Raw genomic sequence first — 24,733 nt, 5'->3', positions numbered from 1 at the left:
GGACTCTGGTTAATCTTCTGATCTGGAGACTGTTGGACATAGGACCCCAGTACAGCAACAGTCCTTTCATAGCATCTGTGGACCAGACAGTGGTGTCTGTCTGGTCCACATCTGGCAATTGTCTTTTCTGGCGGTGGTACATATTGTCTCTGTTGAAGGCAGGGTGGTAGGAGGAAAGCAATGTAGCATGTACCACTCCAGTCGTAACCACGTGTAAGCTTTGTTTCCACACACAAAATGCAATCCTGTAGGAAGGCGGAGATATGGGGTGAAATTGTCATCAATCATTGTAGTATTGCATAGACTGACTCCTACAGGTATTTTCCCTCGACCTTGTAGACATAATGTACCAGGACATGATGTAACAGAAATGGCAACTGTTTTAGCTCAAATGGTAATGAAAGTGTAACCCCCATGTACCTCGCATAGGGGTGGGCATGATGGTATGCATTGGTGCTGAGTCAGAGGCATTACAGATGGTATTGTTGTGGGCATGGAATGTCCAAAGAAAGGGCTGGAATGTGGTAAGGTTGTCAGCGTCGCCACGTGAGGGAAAGACGTTTGTCAAGTTGTTCATTAGAGCACAAGTATAAGTAGATGAGGCAGGGAACACTAAGAACTGGATGGTGTGTTGAGTTGCATAAAGTAGAAGTCCACAAACATAACAATCAGTTGCACCTGAAACTTTATTAAACAGGTGAAGCATTTGCATGAAAGTATTATTACTGAATTCAGAATGTCTGTTAAAGTGAGAATCAGGCCACAAAGCATGTGAATGTTCAGATGGTTGTGGGTGTGAGGCAGGACAGTATGATGGACTGGAGCTGTTTCTTCAATAATCCAGAACACTACACTGAACAGAACAGCAAGCGTAGTCAGGACAAACAGTACTATTGTCTTAGTACTGTAAACTCTCATTCTAGCTTTCTTCAGTGTGGTGGTAGTACCATGGGTGTATGCGACCTCTGGATCCATACCGTTCCCATGTCGTTGACTGTTTTCCTCATCGAGGGGAACATTGGCATACCTGGATTATGGCAGTTGTTGGTATCCATTTTTCAAGGTGGTGCGTAGTCTTTGGAACATATGAATAGGGAGGATAGTGACATATCTGGGTTTTGGGGTTATAGGTCCCACATCATAGTAACCTCCAGCCATAATAGCTCTACAAGTGTCCAGAGAGTACTACAATGTCCCTAATAGCCGCGATAGTTGTTGGTTGCTTCACTGATCAATGTCTGGCCCGGTAACCCACTACCAGGGGTACCCAGGACCCTCAGTCAGATTTTACTACCGCCCTGCGGCAATGGACGATGGAGTGCTAACGGCCCTTGTTCTTCAGCTTAGCCTTGGATCGGAGGTAGTATCCGTCTGTTCCTTCGTCACAAAGTTCTAGTTCAGGTTCAGAATCTGAGTCACAGTCTATTGGTTTGTTGTGGGTCAGGAATTCTTTGTGTACTTTCAAGTTGCCTTCAGTTATGGTATCCACCTTTCGGCAGTGGGAAGCATGAACCCAGGATTTCTTTCCCTCTACTCGCAAGGCCGTTCTGGTCACCAGCAGCACCTGCAGGGGACCCTTCCAGCGAGGCTGCAGAGACTGGTTGTGTGCAAAGTTCTTCACCAAAACGAAGCTTCCGGATTTGATATGGTGGCCAGGGCCCTGAGATCTGTCGGTGACGGAAGCCCGGACCTGTTCATGGAGTAAAGACATTGTTTTAGTGAGTTCGTACAGATAATCAGTCAAGACTTCCTGAGGAAGGTCAGACAGGAATTTCGAAGATGGGGCATTCCAAATATTCATAGGTCTACCAAAAACTGTCTCATAGGGCGTAAGGTGTGACTTAGAATGTGGGACTGATCATATAGACAGCAGAGGTAGAGTGATTACCCAATTCAATCCTGTCTCAGTTGTTATGTTAGCTAATTTCTCCTTCAGGATTCCATTATAACGTTCCACTAATCCTGCTGCCTGGGGCTGAAATGAAGCGTGGAATTTTTGCTTAACTCCCAGTCCCTCTAAGATATGTTTGACTGTCTGGCCGATGAAATGTGATCCTCGATCACTTTGCATCAATCTGCAGAGGCCATACTGGGGAAACAATTCCTTCAGGAGTACTTTAGCTGTAGTAATAGCAGTATTATTCTAGGTGGGGTATGCTTCCACCCATTTACTGAATGCACAGACCACCACCAAGACATACTTGTAGCTGTTAGCTCTGTTCATTTAGATATAATCCATCTGGAGGACTTCGAAAGGGGCAGAGGGCAGTGCAAATCTTGCTGTCGGAACCTTTGTTCCCTTTCTCACATTGTATCTTAAATAGGTCAGACAGTGCTTGACAAATCTCTCGGTCAGGGGTATCAATTTGGGATGGTCCCATACTTCCTTGAGCATAGTATACATGGCTTTGGACCCAATGTGTGCAGGTAAATGTGTCATTGTAAGTAAGGGAATAACATATGCTGTTGGTAGTTTTCACCTAAGAGTATCCTGGGATCTCCAGCATCCCTCTTCATCTAGCATACCATTAGTTTTCCACTGTTCTTTTTCTTCTATGGCAACGGATTCTTATGTGTCAATAATCAGTTGTCTGACATCATGCCATTTCTCAGCTTGTGATTTTAAGACGTACATTGGTGCCGGTATTATTCCTAATGCTGTGTTCCTGGCCGTGCTATCGGCCAGAGCGTAACCCTGTCCTACTTTGTCAGTAACTTTCTTGTGTGCCGAGCATTTGATCACCGCCAACCTAGCAGGGAGAGTGATGGCTTCCAAAAGGGCGTTAACCAATTCACCATGTTGTATAGGCGTCCCATGAGAAGTGAGAAACCCTCTTTCTTTCCACAGTAGTGCAATATTGTGTACTACCTCTAAAGCATAGTGGCTGTTGGTGTAGATGTTTACAGTCATGCCTGTACTGAGGATGCAAGCGCGCGTAAGTGCTGTTATCTCTGCTGCTTGGGCTGATTTCTGTAATATTCGGGCAGTCTCAACTACGGTAAGTGCCATTTTGACAGAATAGGCTGCAGATGTGGTGCCATTCGAGAGTTTCAGGCAAGAACCTTCTACCCACAGGTGACCTTCTGCATCTGGTAAGGCTGTGTCTTTAAGGTCCACCCTTCCCTTGGTTTCTGCTTCTGTTCGGAATACGCAATCATGATGGGGTGGCTGAGTGAGGGGGTCGGTGTCAGGTAGGGGTAAAAGTGTAGCGGGATTCAGAGTCGTACAGCGTTGACTAGTTATGTGTGCATTTAACAGGGTGAGTTCGTATCCATACAGTCGGGCACTAGTAAGGTGTTGGGTTTTGGTTTTATTCAACAGAATGTCAACAGCATGTGGTATCAGAACTGTTAATGGGGACCCTAAAACTATACCCTCTGTCTGGCGCATTGCCACATCAGCTGCTGCTACAGTGTGCAGGCAGATAGGCAAAGCTTGGTCGACTGGATCCAAAACGGCAGAAAAATAGGCACAGGGTTGTTTGTGTGTACCATGCATTTGACAGAGAAGTGAGAGGGCACAACCTGACCGTTCGTGTAAAAAGAGAAAAAATGGCTTTTGATAATCAGGTGTACCTTGTAGTGTAGTTCCTATATTCCCAATAGGCTCTGCGCATTGTAGTAATATATCCTATAGATTAGACATAGGACTGAGGTCGACTAGGTCTCTATCGAATATAGTAGACTTAATTGTGTGTGCCAGCTAGCTCAGAGGTCACTAGAAACTTTCTCGAATAAACAAGAAGGGATTAGTTTCTGACAACCGCATAAACATGGCAACTTTGTTTCCCAAGAATAAGAAATGTATCTCTAGAGTCGCGGAAACAATAGATAGTTATTTCACTCAGTCAATCGTGCATGCTTTGTTTCACCAGAGGTGCAGAGAAATAGAGAGACGGGCGTTTTCAATAAAAGTATTTATTGAACAGTCTTCTGTCTCGTGCAGGAGAAATGAACTGCTACAATCGTAATACTGGTTGCAAAGTACAATGCGTACAGTACGAAGAGTATTATAAAATAATACTGTAAAAGCATGCTATGGTTTCTAAGCCATAAAATACATAGAATACATACATTAATAAATAAAGACTAAAAAGTACTCAACTGGTGCTTCTAAAATACGCCTACCCCGGTACCTAACCTAGGTCTAGTACAAGGGAAGAAGTACGGTAAGTGAGGTGTAGCTTAGTTTCAGTATTCTTTGCCAAGAATCTATCCAAGAATTCTCTAAGGGTCTAATCAGCTCCGTACCTTGGTTTTAGAATGAAGGAGGTCTGGTATCTCTCTCTCAGGACTCGATTTCTCAACAACCCGCAAGGGTAGCTTGGAAACACTGGAGCTGGATTTCTCGGAAAGAGAAAAGACAGCGTCTCTCTCAGTGCGTCTGCTGGAGGGTCGGCTTCCTTCGGCACTTGCTTCGGCGAGCTGTGTCGTGTAGGTAGATGGTCTAACTGCTCCAAACCACCGTGTGTTTACCTGGGCAAGTGTGGGCATATTTATACCTTGAAGGTGCCTAGTTTGACGTAAGGTTGGACATAATAACGTCATCAAAGACTCAGTTCTTTGAAAACTCCATGAGTTCTTGGATAAGTCAATATTCAAGCAAGGGGAAGTCCCTGACTGCTGAAGGCGGGTTTTTCCAAGAAATCGTTGTGGATTTTTGGAACTAGGGGAAGTATCCATGCCATATTTGGACAGCATAGGCTAAGTCTAAATATGGTTATGATTTCTATGCTTATATAAGGATAGGGTGATTTATACCTATATATGGGCATGAATCAGGAAAATTACACTAGGGTCCTAAATTCATATACAACAACCTAAGACTGGGGCTGAACACAGAGCCTGTCGTAGGGTCATGAATGCTTCTGCATGCTGTGATGTCCAGGGAATAGGATCAGAAACATCTTTAGTCATCAGGAAAGAAGTGGCTTGATAATGAGTGAAAAATTTGGGACCCACTGTCTACAGAAGGAGGTGAGACCTATTAGTGCTCTCACGTTTCTTTGGGTGGTTGGAGTAGGGAAGTTCAAAATAGTCTGAATCCTGTCTGGTGTAAGAGTGCGTCCCTCCTTAGACAACAGGTGACCTAAATAAGTCACCTGTTTTCTACAATACTGCAATTTGTCTTTGGATACTTTGTGGCCATGTTCAGCAAGGAATTTTAGGGTCATTAATGATGCCTGTCGGGTCAAATTGGTAGTGTCTGCTGCTAACAAAATGTAGTCTACATATTGAGTAAGAGCCACTCCCTCTGGGAGATGGATCTGGTCAAGTAGTTTTTTTCAATGCTTGGCAGTAAATGCTCGGACTCTCTGTATAGCCCTGAGCGGCGCGACAGAATCTATACGATCTGTTCATTAGGGTGAAGCCAAAAAGAAAACGTTAGTCTTCATGAATGTGACCGTAAAGGCTTTAGCTGTAGGTGGAATCATGGTGAGGATAGTAGTTATGTCGGAAACTACCGGAAATTGTGGTACTACAATTTTATTAATGGCCCAAAAGTCAATCACAAATCTGTACACCTTTTGGTGTGTAGCCGATCGTTTTAATACCGGCAAAATGGGGTTGTTGCAGACATTGGAAGGAACCTGTTTCACCACGCCAGCCTGAATGAGGTCTGTTATGATTTTTTGTAGTGCGAGCTCTCCCTCTTTAGATATTTTATACTGTGGTAATCTAGGCAAGTGTGCACCTTCCCTGACAGTAATGTGAACTGGTGGCATCTGGATAGTACCAACATCAGTATCAGAAGTGGCCCATAAGGTGGTTGAAATGGTAGCTAAATCTTCCTGAATGTCGGGAAGTTGGAGTAGCTGTACAGACAGTTGACACGGGGAAACATTGTCATACAGAATGACTAACATTATCTGGGGAATATCTGATAGTGGCACGGTAATGTTTTAACAGATCCAATCCCATGAGATTCTCAGGACAAACTGGTGATAGCAAGAATGTTGCAGAAGTGTCAGCACCGTTGATAGAGGAACGCAGAAAGTCCATTTAGCTTGCGGGGATTGAGATACAGATCACCTGCCCTTTGTCACGGAGCTTGATGCAGGAATGGGGCAGTCTAAGCCTTAGGCACATCACCTGCCTCTTGCGGCGTAGTTGGAACAGGAATGGAACCCGCGGGCGAGGTCATCTACCATCTCAACAGTCCTGGCACATTTCAGCATGGGTGCGGTAAAAAGGTCAGCTTGAGGTGCAGGTCGACATGTACCTGGTCAGTGAAACAGAGGTGAAATGGACGCTGTAGTCATAAAATGGTGAGGCACATGGCAACTTAGCAGATTCAGTTTTCACACACGTGTGTGGGGCGCAGATTTTAAATATGATCCAAAGTCCAATTTCCACACGTTATTGTGTGTGAACCATATATACGGTTAGCAGTAAAACCGCATGCCTGATGCAGATGTAATTACTTCAAGGAGCTACACTGTAGCGCTATAAGTCACATCAATTATAGATTTCCTTCGCCTTGAGAGAAATTCTGCTTAAGGGAAAAGGATACTATTATGTGAAGTTTTTTATTTAATCAAATATTTTGTTACATATTCCACAAATGAAATTGAAACTTAGCTCTTCTTACATTTGTCTATATAACAGAAAAACCCTACATTTTTACAATGTACACATTTACAGTTTTTATGGTGGTATTTTTTTAATATACAGGCTCATTTTCTGTTACTTAAGAGTTAAAAATCATTAGTATTACGATTTTCTTTTTTATAAAGATTTCAAAAGTTACAATTGGTAATTTGAATGTTATTACCGTTACTTGGGATTCAATGTTACTTCCTAATGATAGAAAGGTTTGCCTTTCATCAACAAGTAAATAGTCTGCTGAAAATAACTGAGCAATATTTTAGCAAGATCTGTATTGCACAATTCAAATTTGTTAAGTAAAAAAAGAACCATTAACTATTTGTAAAGCCTTTCACTGAAACTCTAGAAATTGTATAATTTCAAAAAGGAGAAATTCGTACATCTCTGTTATTATGAAGTTGATGGTGTCCATCCACACTAAAAAGAGTTTTCAGATTTGAACATGAACCACAGAACCCTGGAATGTAATGCTGATTAACAGTTATTGAGCTGATGATGAAGAGTGGCTTATGTTAATAATGGGGGAAAATACAGAATGATCAATAACTGACTTGTAGGGGACAGCAATAGATTTCCCAACAGGTCAGTTGCTCTGAAAGTCCAGGAAGGCGAGACTAGAGTCACTACTGTATCAAGTTCTCGCCTAACATCTCAAAATCACCCAATAGGCCAGTTGACTTATACATCTAAGGGCTTAAGAAGCTGTATAACAAAAGGAATAGTTTCTCTATATAAAGTAATATTTTTGTATTTTGTTTCACCCTATTGCAGCTGAAACTTTTCCATTCAGAACTCCTGGCTCAGCTGGAGCACAAGCTAGAATTGGACATCAAATACTTGACAGTGAGTAGACAGCATTGATATGTGTTCTCCCTAACCTCTTATAATGGTTTTTTGTATGCACATCGTTATTTTTGTTATTTGTAATAATGATAGTACTTCTGATGACCTTCTGAATTTTAAGTTTTCACTTGGTCTATGGATTTTCACATTTTATACATAGTTGGCATGCCTTTTCTATATTAAAGGTAAATGTAAATATCCTTTTTTAGGTTTGGCCTAAGACAGTATATACATTGTCTGTTGCAAGACATCTTGTGATTTTACAGCGGTCTTGGAGCCCATCCATTGATTACCATTGGTTGGATTCTTTGTCACTCTCATTTGCTCGCTTTTTTTCGGTAGCTGTGGGGGCTTTCTTTGCTTTTCTTGTGTTTGTGCAGCTCCTGGAGTTTGGACAAATTACTATCTCTTTCCACTGCTCACTTTTTCAGGTGCTGATTTTTCCTTTTCTTTGAGCACTCTACGAGAGTGTGCATGTTTTCCTGCTGTCTCCTCTTGTGCTGCTCTCCCCCTCCATTATCCTCTCTCTCCTCTGTTCTTCTTCCCACTCCTGCTGTTGCCTTGTTGCCCGTGGGTTTGTTTCCTCCACTGGCTCTATGTTGCTCTCTTTCACCAGTTTGGTCCTACACCTGTGACCCATGTTGCTTTTTCTCAACCGCGCAGAGTGGGGTAGTGTGGCGTAGAGTAAAGTGGCATAGATTGGAGTGGCGCAAGGTAGAGTGCATAAATGTAGAGTAGAGTGGTGTAGAATGCAGTGGTATAGAATGCAGTGGTATAGAGTGCAGTGGCCTAGAGTGCAGTATCATTGAGAGCAGTAGTGTAGAGTGCCGTAGAGTTGCGTAGAGCTGAGTGGTGCAGAGTAATGTGCAGTGGCATGGACTGTAGTCATGCAGAGGAGAGTGTCAGAGTGCAGGGTCGTAGACCATTTCAGAGTAGAGTGGTGCAGAGCAGAGAGATTGTTGAGTGGTGTTGAGGACAGTGGCATAGAGTGAAGTGGTATATAGTAGATTGTTTCAGAGTAGAGTGCAGTGGTGTATAGTGGAGTGGAGCCGTGTAGAGTGAAGTAGTATAGAGTAGTGGCGCAGAGCAGAGTGCAGAGGCTTAGAATGCAGTGGTGCAGAGTGAATTCATGCAGAGTAGATTGTCACAGAGTGCAGTGGTGTAGAGTAGTACAGAGAGCAGTGACATAGAGTATAGTGGTGCAGAGTACAATAGAGTGGTGGATAGTGCAGAGACATAGAGCACAATAGTGTATAGTGACGCAGCATGCAGTTGCGTAGAGTGCAGTGGCATTGACTAGAATGTTGTGTAATGTATAGTAGCATAAACTGCGGTGGTACAAAGTATTTGGTATAGGTACAGTGGCGTAGGGTGCATTGGATTTGAGTAAAGTGGTGTAGAGTGAATTGGCATAGAGTACAGTGGTTTAGAGCAGAGTGGCGTAGCGTAGAGTGCAGTGTGTAGATTCGGGCAGTGTAGAGTGCAATGGCATAGACTGTTTCAGAGTAGAGTGAAGTGGAGTGGCATGATGCAGGGTAGAGTATAGTGGTGCAGGATAGAGTGCAGTGCATGGAGTAGTGGCTTAGTGCACAGTGGTGTAGAGTGGTGTAGAGTGGTTGATTACAGTGGCGTGGAGTAGCACAGAGTGGAGTACAGTGCTGTAAAGGGAAGTGGCATAGAGTGCAGTGGCGTAGAGTAGATTGGAGTGATACATGGTAGAGTGGAGTGGTATGGAGTAGTGGCATAGAGTGCAGTATTGCAGAGTAGAGTGGTGTGGAGTGGTGTAGAGTGAAGTGGTGCAAAATAGAGTGGGGCAGAGTGATGCAGAGTAGAGTAGAGAGGTGTAGAGTACATTGACGTAGAGTGCAGAAGAGTGGTGTAGAGTGTTGCAGAGTAGAGTGCAGTGCATAGAGTAAAGTGGTGCAGAGTAGAGTGGCAAATAACAGAGTGGCAGAGAGTTCAGTGGCAGAGAGTGCAGGGCTGCAGAGTAGAGTGTCAGAGTGCAGTGGTGGAGAGAAGAGTGGCATAGAGTGCAATGATGTAGAGTGCAGTGGCGTACAGGGTTGCAGAGTAAAGTGACAAAGAGTGCAATGATGTAGAGTAGAGTGGCGTAGATTGCAGTGGCACATAGTAGAGTATAATGGCATAGAGAGCAGTGGTGCAGAGTAGATTGGCATATATTGCGGTGGTGTAGAGTTTATTGGTTTTGAATAAAGTGAATAGAGTGCATTGTCTTAGAGTGCAGTAGAATAGAGTGGAGTGATGTGGTGTGGAGTGGTTCAGAATGCAATAGAGTGGTGTAGACTGCAGTGGCAGCGTAGATTGTTTCAGAGTCCAGTGTCATGGAGTGCAGTGGTGCAGAGTAGATTAGAGTGACTTAGAGTTCAGTGGTGTAGAGTCCAGTGGCGTAGAGTGCAGCGGTGTAGAGTTCAGTGGTGTAGAGTTCAGTGGTGTAGAGTGGCACTTAGTAGAGTGACGGAGAGTGCAACAATGCAGAGTATTCGTTCATAGAGTCCAGTGGTGTATAGTAGAGTGGCTTGGAGTGCATTAGCATAAAGTGTAGTTGTGCAGACTAGAGTGGCATAGAGTGCAGAGGCACAGAGTAGAGTGATATAGAAAGCACTGGCATAAAGTACACTGGCGCACAGTAGAATAGGGTGGCGTAGAGTGCAATGATGCAGAGTAGAATAGAGTAGCGTAGAGTGCAGTGTTGCAGAGTAGGGCTGCATAAAGTGCAGTTGCGTAAAATTGTGTGGGTGCAGTTGGGAAGAGTGCAGTGGTGCTTAGTAGAGTAGTCTGGGATAGATTGCATTGGCATAGAGTAGAGTGGAGTGGTGTAGAGTAGAGTGCAGTGACGCAGTGTGGAATGGTGCGGAGTAGAGTGCAGTGGCGTGCGTGAAGTGGTGCAGAGTAGAGTGGGGTAACGTGGAGTATAGCATGGTATGGTAGTGTACTGCCGTTACAGACAACACATCTTCAATTGAAAATACCATCACATTTGCCCTCGCATATAGTATTACTGATACAAGTATACAGCGCACAAACGATAATGTGTGGAAATGTCATCACCCAATGTATTGATTTGGTCGTCAGCACAGTTAATTTACAGACATTTACATTGTATTGTGTACTAGAAAGAAAAATAACATTGTACAGCCTTCCTCAAGTAGACCCCCAGTAGGCCGCATGATTTTCACAGAAATTCTCTCACCTTGAAGTCAGAGGAAGACAAATAAACACCAACATCCCTGGTAGTCACAGCCTGACATTTTACCTCTGTCTTTGAATGCATGCACAACAAAAGTGACAAGACAAGAACAATATTTAAAAGCATGTTTACAAAAATTGGGGTTTGGGCAACAGAAGCATAGCCTACAGCACATAAAGCCAGCAAATAAAAAGCCAGAAAATGTGAGTTACATACCACATAGCCAAAGGTAAGCACCGGGCAAAATGCATTCCTAGGACAACAGTCTAAATGTCCCCAAAATGTCTTTAGCAAACCAGACAGCACAGCTATCTGGTAGGCTGTAACCTAATAAATTCTCATTTGAAGCAGCAAAAATGCACTTAACACTGCTAAATCTCTTAATTATTAGTTTTCACAATGCCATTCAAATCTTCCAAATCAAGGTAGGACATTCTTTTAACCAAGAAATGAATAAAGCAGTGAGTGTGCAAACTTCTCTACCAAGTATGATTATTGAATTACTCAGTAAGAACACCTGCAATATATATATATTAACCATTGTGGTGGTTGCGGTGAGATTACGAACTGATCTCTCCCTATGTTCCAACTCGTTCACTCCGATCCCTTGGACAATCCTTGGTGGTTGTTCCCCGTTTTAGACTCAGTCGGATGGGGGGACGCTCCTTTCGAGTGAAAGCTGCAACCCTTTGGAATGCGCTCCCCTTGGAAATCCGCCTCTTGGATGATTTAATATCCTTTCGTAGGGCCCTGAAAACTTTTTTGTTTTAATTTTTCTCTGTTTTAAGTTTCCTGCTTTTTTGTTGCTGGTTTTAGTGTTATGTTACGTCTACCTTTCCCTGCGCCAAGACGCTCCTTCGCTGGAGCATCTGTGCGCATTAAAAATGTAAATAACATAACATAACATAACATTTGCACTGATGCAAATAAATGAAAATTCAGAAAAACAGTTCTCTTGGAGTGCGGTGAAATTATTCGTTGGTGATTAATAGATGCAAGGGACTATCCACCCTCTACACCGGCACCTGCTGTGCAAAGAGTGCACTACTGACGGACTACATTGTTGTATTATCTACTGGTGGTTGCCAGTAGTTATAGTTAGGACCTAGTTTCCATAGGAAACTCGTTTTTTTGTTTTCCCAATAACTTTGGCGCGGTTGACAAATCTTCACAAAATTGTCAAAACGTATGGCCCGCTCCGGTCTGCTCCTATCTTGAAAGTGTCGGGGTGATTCGGCAAGCAGGGCCCGAGAAAAAAGGGGGGTCCCAAAACGTGTTTTCTCCATGTTAATTCCCATAGGAAACTTTAGACACAGCTACAGCCCGAACTGCAGAACGGAATTACACCAAATTTGGCAAAAAGGTAGCCCTTGGTTCAGAAAGAACTCTTTTTGTTAAATGGTGTAAATCCGTTCAGTAGTTGCTGAGAAAATGAAAAAATAAAAATATCGATATATAGAGGCACCGAGGAACCGCGCACCCTGCCGATTACGAGCTGTATTCTAATTGGCTGTCAACACTTCAAACCAGGAAGTGTTGGCAGCCATCTTGAGGCACAAAGAAAAAATAAAAAGAAACGTGCATAACAAGAAAAGGGGGCAGGGTAGAAACACCCTGACCCCCTAGGCCTGCTAAGGGGATCCCACAAAGACCCCCAGGGCCAAACAAAGCATTTTTTTTTAATCGGTAAGATGCACAGAGGATCCCCGGATCCAGCAGCGAAAATAAAAAAAACAAAGATGTGTGGGGGGGCCCCAATGCCCCCCACACTGCCCTGGGGACCGCCACCCCCCAGGGCTTTGCAACAATATTTGCGGGGGCAATCGGCCCCCCCGCAGCCCCAGGGACCGCCGCCCCCTGGGGCTTTTTTTTCTAAATTTGAGGGGGGGCTTTGGAGGCCACACACAAACCCTGGGAACGGCAACCCCCGGGGTTTTTATTCATTAATTAGCGGGCCACACGGCCCACCGTTGCCCTGGGGACCACCACCCCGGGCTTTTTTTTAATACAAATACCTGTGTGTAGAGGAGCTCGCACCCCCACACACCCTACTTCCCCGGGCACTAATATTTAAATGTGGAGGTCCGTAACGGACCCCCAAGCCGAACTTTTTAGATCTTACAGTATATATTAACAAAGGAAGGATAGCAACCAAGCTCTACAGGAGCAGATTTTGCTGTCTACATCTGCAGTGCCCATGTGGTCTGCGGTACGTGGGCAGCACTATTTTAGAGGTGCATGAAAGAGTGTTACAGCATCTAAGGGCAATCAAAAATGGAAATCGCACTTATCCAGTGGCTCGCCATTTTGAGAGATTTTACCACAAAGATGTGGCAGGGATTACGTACTATGTGGTAGATTCTGTAGAAAAAGAGATTCGAGGTAGAAACCGTGAACAAAAGCTCAGAAAGTTAGAATCCCGGTATATAATTGAAATTAATTCGAAACAACTGGAAGGCCTTAATGTGGAGGAGGATATGTACACATATATGTGAAACAAGGGTACATGTTTTTTATGTAAAGTTTTTAATTTACTTAATAGACAGTAGAGTAGGTAGGGTATTCTATGTTTTGAAGATACAACATAGAGGTATGTGAAAGGTAAATTGTTGGGTTTGACAATGAAATGTATAATGTTTCTCTTAAAGCAGTTTGTAGAGCAATGGATTGTGATCACCCACTGGGGTATGATTAGATATGAATAAGTGGCTGCTGTTCAAGTGGACAATACTGCTGTGGCATTCTGCCCACAGGGGCGATATGGGCAAATGAAATGTTTTGTTGTTTGTTGTGTGTCATTTTGCCCACATGGGCGTAATGGGTAACCACGCAACTAAGATTTGTGAGTCACGCACAATGCATGCTGCCTCTAGAAGGGTTGTGGCAGCGCATACCAGGAATTTAAGGTTAGCGATCAATTTTGTAAAAATATGGGAAGCACTCTGCTTAATGAGATTTTTTAATTTCGATTTCAATATTTAATGTGAAGCTGTCTAAGAGACGATGTCAAAAACTAAAGACATTAGTGTATTTTGTAACAATACCCGAAAGAACTACCAGTCTGTCTACACTGTTTATGAGATTGTAGTTTTCACGTGACACGCATTGTAGTTTATTTAAAATGGCTGCTGTCATCCTTTGAAATTTTCGGTGAGCAAGGCTGAAAAGTCAGCTGAAACGTGTTCGAAAGAGACCGAAATAAAGTGATTTTAACCAGCTACACATGGCGTCGTCGTTATCCTTTGTTATTACAGAGGTATCGTCGAAGAAAATATTACGGGACCTACTCCTGTTGGGTTCGAAGAGACGACGCGACTCTCGAGAGGCAGGCAGCGGTATACTCACAGGGGAGTGGTTTGGAGAACTATATATATATAGTTATATATATATATATATATATATAGATATAATATATATATATATATATATTATATATATATATAGTTATATAGTTATATATATATATAGTTATATATATATATAATTAATATATATATATATATATATATATATATATATATATATATATATATATATATATATATATATATATACGAACAAGCAGGAACCAGCGAGACCCAGGAAGGTGCAAGTTTTTCTTTATTTAGATTTTAGCCCAGCACCAGTCCGCCATGACGCGTTTCGGCTAGAGATAGCCTTGATCACATGTCAACGTCATGGGGGCTGACCACCCATTTAAAGTGCAAGAGTGCCATCACATGTTCATGGAAAACGAGGAAATACTGTTGTTTCCAGAGTGTCCTAACATTACGTTGCAGCTTAAATGCCAGTATTTGCACATAAAATATACAAAGCAATAAATTGTGTTGAAATTACGGTAAAATACATATTACAAACACAACTTATAAAACCTCAGAGATCAAGTGTAAATGTAAGAATTCATGGCAACGGCTAGAACAACTTCTAAAATGAGTATAAAAGTTAAGAGCCTAATAAATAATTATAAATAATTATGTTGCCTTTAAAATCCCAAAAACCACAGTTCCATATACAAATTGAAACAAGTAACTGTGAAAAAAATGTGCAAGAGCATATCTGCAAATCCCTGTTGTCATGGATTCAATAAATTCAGTAGATGTTAAGCCCATGTGAACTATACACTAGCACTGAGGTAAAAAGTACATACTGTTATGTGCAAATAAGCAAAATTAGTGCAAAACATGTCATATGGCAAAAAAGTGCTACCAAAAAGAAGTGCAATTTTGTTAAATCATTAATCTATAAAAGATCATTTACAAAAAATAGGTCAAGGAGGGTCCAGGATGCATGTTGAAATATCATTTCTCTAGTCTAAATTCATAGTTTACAGGGCAATCACAGTACTGAGAAGAAAGTGCAATGTGCATACCACACGGTAAACAGGATACTACAGATAGGTGTGGCAATCCTCCCCAATGTTGAGCCCTTGCGGTGACTTAGTATCGAGTGATATGATGTATCGAGTCTCTAGCTTACGCAGCAAAGACTCTCTATCACCTCCCCTCCTCTGGGGAGGAACACAATCTATCACGTAATATTTCAGCAATGAGGCGTCTTTCCCGTGAGTTTTCTCAAAATGCCTGGCTACTGGATATGTCGTATCTGCATTGGTAATAGCACGCAGATGCTGTAGAATTCGCTTGTGGACTTGTGGCCTTGTACTGCCCACATATCTAAGCCCACAAAGGCATTCTAAAACATAAACTGCAAACTCAGATTTGCAGTTTAGTTTTTGCTTGATTTTGATTGGAAATGGGGAAAGTGGTGTACTAACCTCAATTTTGCTGATGCCATGTTTACAGGCTTTACAGGTAGAACACTTCAGGAATCCCTTGCTATCATCTAACCAGGAACCTGTGATTACCTCTGGGCTGCTCGAAACCAGGCTATCTTGCATAGACCGTGCTTTACGATAGGTAATGCTAGGGTATTTAGGCATGGCAGGGCCAATGACAGGATCACTGGATATTAAGGACCAGTTGTCCTTAATGATTTTATGGATACATTTGTGCTGATTACTGTATCCAATAATCAACCTAGTCTCCTCACAAGGTCTATGGGCAGGAGGCTGCTGTCGTTCCACTCCTGAGCCCAGGAGTGCTGACCTGTCCATTTTGTTAGCTCTCTGTGTGGCACTATCCAAGGTTTCAGATTTGTAACCCCTTATATATATCCACAAACACCCACTCCAACAGGAAACAGGTAGAGGCCACTCGGGGATAACTTTGAAGAAACTTTAATTAAAACAGCGTTTGCATAATGCATTTCAGCCTTGATGGCCTTCTTCAGATGCTGATGTGTAGCCAAGAGTTACTCCTCCCCTGCCTTTGAATCACCAGAGTCACTGCCATTGGCGGACGTCCGCTGACCAATGGTCAATAGAGTACAACTATACTGTAGTTCTGCCACAACTACAATTCCCATAATGCTGTAGGCTTGGGTAAGTGTTGCATGGCTGTGGCTTAATGTACTGGTAAAGTATAGGGTTTAAATCTGAAGTCTTGGTACATATTCAACCGCCGATTCTTCTCTGGTCCCCCTTAACATTCTAGCCTCGTTGCACATGTGCCGGCTGGATCGTGAGAGCGGAGTTGCAGTGAATCCGTTTCGCCACATCAGTGATATGCTGCTTTTCCCGCAGCCGTCCAGGGTACAGGTGAGTGCTTCGTGGCGGGCCGGAGTCCATTCAATCCCTTCAATCAACGACAAGCTGCACGCAGCGGATGCCAGTAAAGCTCCGGCCTCTTTGTAGAACGGGGCCTCTCACGCGTCTCTGGCCGATGCGAAAATATCCACAAACAGCCACTCCAACAGGAAACAGGTAGAGGCCACTCGGGGGATAACTTTGAAGAATCTTTAATTAAAACAGCGTTTGCATAATGCATTTCAGCCTTGACGGCCTTCTTCAGATGCTGCTGTGTAGCCAAGAGTTACTCCTCCCCTGCCTTTGAATCACCAGAGTCACTGCCATTGGCGGAAGTCCGCTGACCAATGGTCAATAGAGTACAACTATACTGTAGTATATATACATATATATATTCAATTATTCTTTGGCACTTCAGTGTATATATATATATATATATATATATATACATATATATACATACACTGAAGTGCAAAAGAATATTTGAATAATTATACTATGAGGAAACAATTGAGCTCTTATTTTAATTGTAGTGGAGCTTGGCAGCAACAGTCCTTCCTGTAAAAAATCTAGGAATGTATTTTTTATACATATTCTAGAAGTTTTCGCTTAAATGCATCACCTCATTTGATTTTGGCGTTTTGTTGTAATTTCTTGTCCTTGTTGTAAAGTAAGAGTGCTCAAACTTGAAAATCGTGAGTGTCTGCTCCTTAATCAATGGGCCTGAGTCACAAAAGGCCTCCGTCTCGTGGTGGAGGTCCTGCAGTCGTGTGGGAGTCTCCGCACTTGGGGTGGAATCTTTGTAATGAAAGTTTTCTTTGCAAACATCCCTGGGGCCAACTATGTGGTCCCCTTCAAGAAAGATGCTTTCAGTGTCTTCCATTTTAAGGGGCGGAGTACTATCCGGCATGGCTGAGGACTGAGTACATAATTTTCTTAAATAATGCTGCTCACAGTTTCATTAGATTAGTGCTACTACTTATTAGAAGTACTAATTTAAATAGACCTAAAGACCTTCCATCTTCTTTGGTGAGTTTGTTGTACACAGTGCCTTGCTGTCTTTATCTAATAATTGTAGTCAATGCAGGTACTGCAGTTGATAAGGTCCTATTATAGACGGTCTGACTCTGAGAGCGTGCTGCATATTAAATTTACCCAGCTGCTTCTCCAATCGAGAACTCTAGCAACATCTCTCCAATATGTTTGTTCTAGTGGGAGACACAAACAACTGGAGAAGAATAATTTAACAACAGAACATCTACTTTCTATATAATAATGTACTGAAATATTGAAAGTGGTGACAGGCAACACCATCAGTCATACTTAGAAAGGACACGTCTCTTCTTCTAGTGTAAGGACAGAACTTTAGGTAAATCAGACTCCGACCCACAACCAGTTTAGAATGTGCAGTATTGAAAGTGTGAGGCATGCTCCCTAATTATCATGTAGGTTCAAATGAGTTTTGACCTAATGAGCCTACTACCACAACCCTGCCTTTGGGTTTAAGTTTAGTTTTTCTCCTAAAATGACATTTTGTGGTTGTAGATCTACACAGATTTTTATTGTTTATGTGATGAAGTGTGAAAAGACTCTCTGACCTTTAGGAGTAAAGGTACAAATTCATCAGGTGATTCCTTCAGGAGGTAATCCTCAGATTGTCCTTTTGGGGATGGTAGATCATTGCTGGTCTGACTCTCAATCAAGAAAGGAGGGCTCGGAACTGCAGGCATCGCCATGAAAAAACAAGTTAAGGTGTGGTACGATGGAGGAATCGCTTTCCCACTCATAAAGACTTATTATTGGGCATCGCAACTCACTGCAATAAATCAGTGGCTGCCCGCATTCCGTATGGATCGCCATCTCCTGGACGTTGAAGGGATAATGGGAGCATTGTACAACAGCACTAAAAAACTACACTTCACGGGCCCCACGGCCCATACACTGCAAATCTGGCATGAGGCACAGAGGGGGATGGGGTCGGGAGGGACTCTTACACAGGCGATACCGCTGTGGGACACCCGACAACTTGGGAGACTGAGAAACACTAAGGGATTCCAACAGTGGGACCTAATCGGGATCTCCAGGGTAGAGGACCTGTGGTAGAAGGGGGAGGTTGTGCCGTTTACTCAGCTACAAGACACATATAAGATCTGCGCAAACCAAAACTTATAGATATGCCCTAATAAGACATGCCTTACTAGCAGCGATCCCGGCGTGCACACAGCTACCTGAATCCTCCCCATTAGTGGACAGGTTACTTACGCACCACTTCCAAATGAAAGCCATCTCACTGAGGTATCAGAAAGTAATAAATAATCAACAAGATCCAACACTAGCCCTGAAAAGGAAATGGGAGGCAGAAGTAGGCGACCTAGATGAGGAGGACTGATGTCCCCGAGGGAGGTGGCAATACCCTCCACTCTTAGGTTACTCCAACTGAAAATCCTACACTGCATCTATTACACAAGGACTCTGCTACACAGGATAGGTAAGGCAAGCACTCCATTCTGCCACCGACAGTGCGGTGCCAAGGATACTTTTTGGCACACACTCTGGGACTGTCCGCGGGTCGCTTCTTACTGGACCTCTGTTCTACGCACCATGTCCCAAGTCACTAACGTAGTTATCCCGCTCGCTCCAAAGTGCTGCCTTCTTAACATCTGGGAACCCACGGACTTGAATCATGCAGACCAGGACTGGGTAACATTAGGTATGACACTACCCAAATGCAACGTAGCACAACGCTGGGGTTCGGATCAGTGCCCGACGCCTCAGCAGTGGTGTTAAGATATGGACCACACAATGGTGATGGAGAAATCTATATACATCCACAGAGGCTGCCCTAAGAATTTGGGGCAAGTGGAATCACTTTCGGGGCGACATTTGCGAACCTCCGCCACCTGAGCAGGTATTGGATGACTAAACCATGCAGAATGATGAGGCAGGACCTGCCACACTACACTACACCCAAGGGGCACGGAGGGGTTGATAAAGTTGGGGTCCTAATATATGATATTATGCCATGTCGATGCATACCTGGATTATTATTGTTGTATGCCACTGATTATCAATTTTAGAATTGCATGTCTGTCGATCTATGTCAAATATTCAATAACATTTTCCAACAACAAAAAAAGAATGGAGGGCTCTTCAATCAGGTGTAGCTTGCTTCTAGTGGCACACTGAGAACAGGACCCACGTCTGGGCACACCATATGTCTTGGGTTGCTTGTGTTTGAGTTCAGGGACCTGGCCTGGTTGTTTGGACTGGACGGTTCCTTCTGGACCAGAGTCAAGACTGTTTTGCTTATTTCTGTGTACAAACTGAGGTGGCATGGTGGGCAAACGATTGGTAAGAATGATAGATAGCCAGTGGTTAGACTTATGGAAGCATTCCTTTGATTCCTTTTGTGTTTTTATGGATATCTACATATTTTCCTATAGATCCGTAGGCTCATCATGGGGTAGGTGGTGGTAGGCCCAAGACAATATTTATTATGTCTCAACTACCCATATCTCATAAAACTACCTTCAGTTTCCTTCTTTCTGCTTTGTTCCCCTTTTAATTCCTAGGCAACACTGAAAAAATACCAAGCAGAACAGCGGTCCAAGTCAGAATCAATTGAGAAGTGCCAGTCAGAGCTGAAAAAGTTAAGGAAAAAGTGTCAGAACAGCAAGAACCCACAGAAGTACGGCGATCGAGAAGTCCAGGTAAAGAACATCATCAAATAAATCTATTTCCAGTTGTGACTCCTGGTACAAGAAGTACGCAGGCTGCTTTTGCAGGTCTGACGAAAATTAGGGATTAGAAGTGACCTTTTCTGGAGGTGATATTTGGATATGTATAATCAACCGGAGAGAAAGGGTATATGAGGCCACTCTTCAACCCCTAATTAACAGATTACAACAACAAAAGAGTACCTAATGCTGTGAATTCGCAAGTGAAAGAAAACACAGTATAGAAAAACTAAACTAACATGTGTGGTCAAAAGACTAGGAAAAGAAAGAAAAACTATTTTCTTAAAAGAACCCTCACTCACCCTAGTGGTGACATGCTTCATCATGGGGTTCCCACAAGAGGGACCGAGTGTCCCCCCTGTGTGCTTCAACGCCTGCAATTTCAGCGGAGCGTTTTTTTTGTTAAGAAAGTGTTTAGAGAAGTGAGTGATCAGTGATACTGGTGATTGTTAAAAGATCACAGCTGGATCCAAACAACAAGAAATTGTCACTCTGATAGAAAGCTGAGCATAACACGCATTAGACAGCAGAAACATGTTGACCACCTACACCAGGACACTGGGGTTCTAATACAAACCACCATGTGGCCTCACTGTTTTTAATGTGAACAGCTGGTCCATTAATAAAGTTGTTTGGATCAGCCCTTGATATTTCTGTCATGGAAGTAACTGCCAGCATCAATGCAAGTTTGGGGGGTAAGGCACCGGGCCGGATGGGGTCCCTGTAGACCTATTCAAAAATAACATAGGCCTTTGGGCACCGATATTGACACAAGTTTTTAATGCCACACTTAAACATGGCTTACTGCCCTCCTGGTACAATTCATTGATAGTCCCCATATACAAAAAAAGGAGATAGGACAAACTGTCAATGTTATCGTCCCATATCACTCCTGGACTCTTCTATTAAAATTCTCGGGCGGGTGGTTTTAAACAGATAGTAATGTTGGGCAGACGAAAATAAGATTATCAGCGACTTACAGTATGGTGTTAGAAAAGGGCTCGGCACAATCGCACAATGTTTACATTTGTACATTTTAACAGAAAAATACACAAAAGCCAAGGCCGGTCGCATGTTTTTAACCTTTGTAGATTTAAGTACTGCATTCGACTGTGTGTCGCATAGTAAACTCTGGCTGGTGATGACGAAATTGGGGGTAGACCCCTCAATCATTAACTTTCTGCGTGAACTTTACTCTGCCGCAACCGCCAGAGTCAGGCACGGGAAAAATGGCGAGTGTACTGACTCCTTTGGCATTGCCAGGGGAGTACGCCAGGGCTGCGTTTTGGCGCCGTTCCTCTTTTCACTCTATATCAATGATGTGGAGAACACTCTTCTGAAGGAATGTAGGGACGTGCCGATGGTGGGGGTAAGACCAATTCCAGCACTGTTGTACGCCGATGATGCCGTCCTGATGGCTAGAACTCCTATGGCGTTGCAGAAGCTAGTTACGTCCTTTGCGGATTTCATGACTGGGCTGGACTTAAGGATAAACTGTACAAAGACTTTCACCATGACCTGTGATTCGGGTGCGCATAGAAAGAAAAAGGTGATAGTTATTGGCTCTTCCCCAGTCGATTCTACTGCAACTTTTTCCTATTTAGGAGTTTTGTTTGATCAGACGGGCCTATGGAATACCACAATCAACACTAGAAAACGCTTGTACTGTAAATCCATTATGGCTTTGAAAAATTTTAGGCAAAAAATAGGGAGAAAACCCATTGGTGAAATGTTGACTGTGTATAAAGCCACTTGCGTGGCAATTGTGACATATGGCGCAGGTTTATGGGGCTATGCAAATGTAACATCTTTACAGACGGTAGAAAATTGCTTTATGAAATATCTTCTAGGAGTACCTAAAAGTGTCTCCACATACGTCTGTCATGTAGAACTTGGAGAACCATACCTAGAGGATATCATAAAGATCGCCCCGATATTATTATGGCACAGAATTTGGATGTCCGATGAGTGTGGGCTAAATCGTTTGATCTTGAATAATGTGGTCAGTTTAGAAAAAAGCAATAAAGTAAAGTGGCTGTGTTACGTGAGGAAATTCCTCACTGACCTGGGTATGGGGAATTATTTCTCCGACCCGTTCGCTCTACGTAACATCTCAAGGAAGGCTTTGAAAGAAAAATGTATGCTTTATCTACATGATCACAGATTAATGATCGAAATGAAGAAAGTGTCTGTGGTAGCCCATGCACAGATTGTAACTTTAGGAAAAATTCATCCATATATTAGATTGCAAATGAGTGACCATGAAAGGTTTTTATTAATTCGTTTCAGATTTAATTTATCGTTTAGATTACTTAGTTTTCCTGTATCGAATGATTGGTCCAAAAATGTGCCTATGTGCCCTTGTGACGATCAGTCAGAGCAGTCGGACATGAATATTTTCTTCTTTAGTAAATTTTATCCTATGCCGCGTCATAAATGGGTAGTTCCACTATTGAAAATAATGGAAATTAATCGCTGTCGTCCTGCCTTTTTAGCTCTACAGAAATTGGACAATATCTTAACAATCGTATTTATTTCCTCATTTTTAAAGAATGTTTTTAAATCACGTAAATCAATTGTAACCTAAACTGAGTTGAACAGACCTTTTAGTACATTGGATAATGTTATGTATTTTCAAAATTGTGTTTTTATATGTACTTTTATGGTTATTCTGTCTTAATAACCAAATAAAGAATATTGATTGATTGATATCATGGAACCTAAGATGGAGGATTGAGAGAAGCCCTCGTGCCGCAGATGTGAACTGCTGGTGTCCCTCCAAAAACATTCAAGGGATCCTTTGTAGTGGATCAAACTATTTATAAGAAAAGCAGCGGCTGATCCCTTTGAAGCTATGGAGTTTCCCTCTGGCCTTTCCCAGCTCGATGTCATCTGGAGAAGCCAATCCCCACAGGTTAACATGTAGTTAAGTGGGGTAGCCGCCATTGCCTTTGTGTTGATGTTTTGTGTTGCTCCTTACTTGATAACTTCTGTACCTGCCAAGTTTTCCTGATCACACTTCTTACAAAGACCATGCCTGTACCAGTCTACATGGAAATAGCAAAAGTATAGAAATGTTTAGAAGCTGTCACAAAACTGAACTGTTGGAATGCACTAGGACTGTCTGCAACTTCAGTATAAAGATGGAGCAAAAACTTCTGGCCAGTGTACCATGATTTCTCTACTGGTATCCAGGGTCCCACACCAGTGGAGACAGAGGAAGTCTCTTGAACTCCAAGGTTTGGGTATCGACTCCTAACTCCACTTGCCAGGTTTGCGGGAAGAACTTGGGTAGGTTTGACTACTTGCTAGGAGAACCTGTTTTGGAGCTAACCGACTACTGGAATGTGCCCTTGCAGGAAGACCGCAAATAAAGTTTGGCTGAAATCTCCAGAGGTGAAGTTAACATTTCTGTGTATTCTGTGGCAGCATCTCACTCTCGGTCAACAATTATATGCCATACATCAGACCTAAACATAGGCAAGGTGAAATATGTATCACAATGGAGAAATTGGTGAAATTCCTGAATTTTGTGATATGCGAATTTCACAAAAATGTCCTCTTGCCTAATTTTGCCTAAAGTTTGACCATGAAAGTGGTTAGCAAAGAAAAAATTTCCTCATAACTTTTTATTTCCTTGCATTAAAAGGTGATGAAAGATACCAGCTAACCATATTTTTGGTCTTAAAGTGTAATTTTGGAAAATATGACATTTCAGAAAGAAATACAATTTTGCACACCGTTACACACAGTCTGAATAAACTGTGCTACTTTAAAAATGTACACAATTATCTTTCATATTTAATGGCACTCGAAGTAGGCAGTGTATGGCAAAACAATAGTTTGCAGTTCTGTTTGTAAACAGAAAAGTGTATTTTTTGGCTTTTATTTAAGTAATGTTAATATAGATGAAATTATATAAAACGTCAAAAAATTGTCACCCAGTTGTGTTCAAAACAATGCTCATAGTTTGTAACTTAAAAAATTTAATGTTTAACATCTCTTAAGGAAATCAATACGAAAACAAGCATTTAGGCACTTGCCTACATTTCCAACCTGGACACAATATTAAGTAGTTCCATCATATAATTGTTATTCTCCATTGAATCTCTTGAATAAGTTATTTGTTAAGGTCACAGAGGCGGAGGGGAAGGAAAGGCCAAACGGTTAAGGGCAGAAAACTGTAACTCCAAATAAATCAGAGGACATTGGGTCTAGTTTAGAGCAAGGGAAATGCAGGGCAAAAACAGCGGATGCCTCATCTGTCCCACTCATGGTTCGACTACCCCGATTAGAGGTAGGAAATCACAAGGTCTTTGACGGCACTCCCTCTGCCGTCATAAATCCTTGAGCTGACGAGTCAGGGTCAATGTTATTCTTTTTTTCTCAAAATCCCACTTTTAAAAATAAAAAAAAAGTGGAGCAGCCCAAAAAGTGTGGTAGCGCATCAGTGCATCCGTTGCATGCAAACGAAGATCTCCAAATAAAAGGGATGGTCATAGCAGAATGATGGGTGGCTGGTGGGCTGCCTGTCAAATTTTATCTGCCACCCACTATGTTTCTCCTTCCTTACATGCTAGTCTACATGTTTCAACCCTCTCTGTAAATCTATAAACAGGATCTTCCTCAGGGTTCACACCTCCTTAAGGAGGTGCTGCAGGATTGCACTGGACGCTATAATTGAGTGCCTCA

General features: G+C 42.5%; 1 protein-coding gene across 2 annotated transcripts in view; it reads left to right on the top strand.

Annotated features, from left to right (window-relative positions):
- Positions 1-24,733, top strand: part of LOC144770456 (BAR/IMD domain-containing adapter protein 2-like) — a 368,945-nt gene that overhangs the window by 181,148 nt on the left and 163,064 nt on the right. For both annotated transcript variants that reach the window (XM_078654979.1, XM_078654981.1), the window contains exons 5-6: positions 7,381-7,452; positions 19,877-20,014. In XM_078654979.1, coding sequence (XP_078511105.1) covers positions 7,381-7,452; positions 19,877-20,014 — 210 coding nt within the window. The remainder of the gene's footprint in view (positions 1-7,380; positions 7,453-19,876; positions 20,015-24,733) is intronic.

This window comes from Lissotriton helveticus, chromosome 7, assembly GCF_964261635.1.
Source record: "Lissotriton helveticus chromosome 7, aLisHel1.1, whole genome shotgun sequence".
Classification (NCBI taxonomy): domain Eukaryota; kingdom Metazoa; phylum Chordata; class Amphibia; order Caudata; family Salamandridae; genus Lissotriton; species Lissotriton helveticus.
The sequence above is the reverse complement of the archived record's forward strand: the minus strand, read 5'-3'. Positions and strand labels throughout refer to the sequence as shown.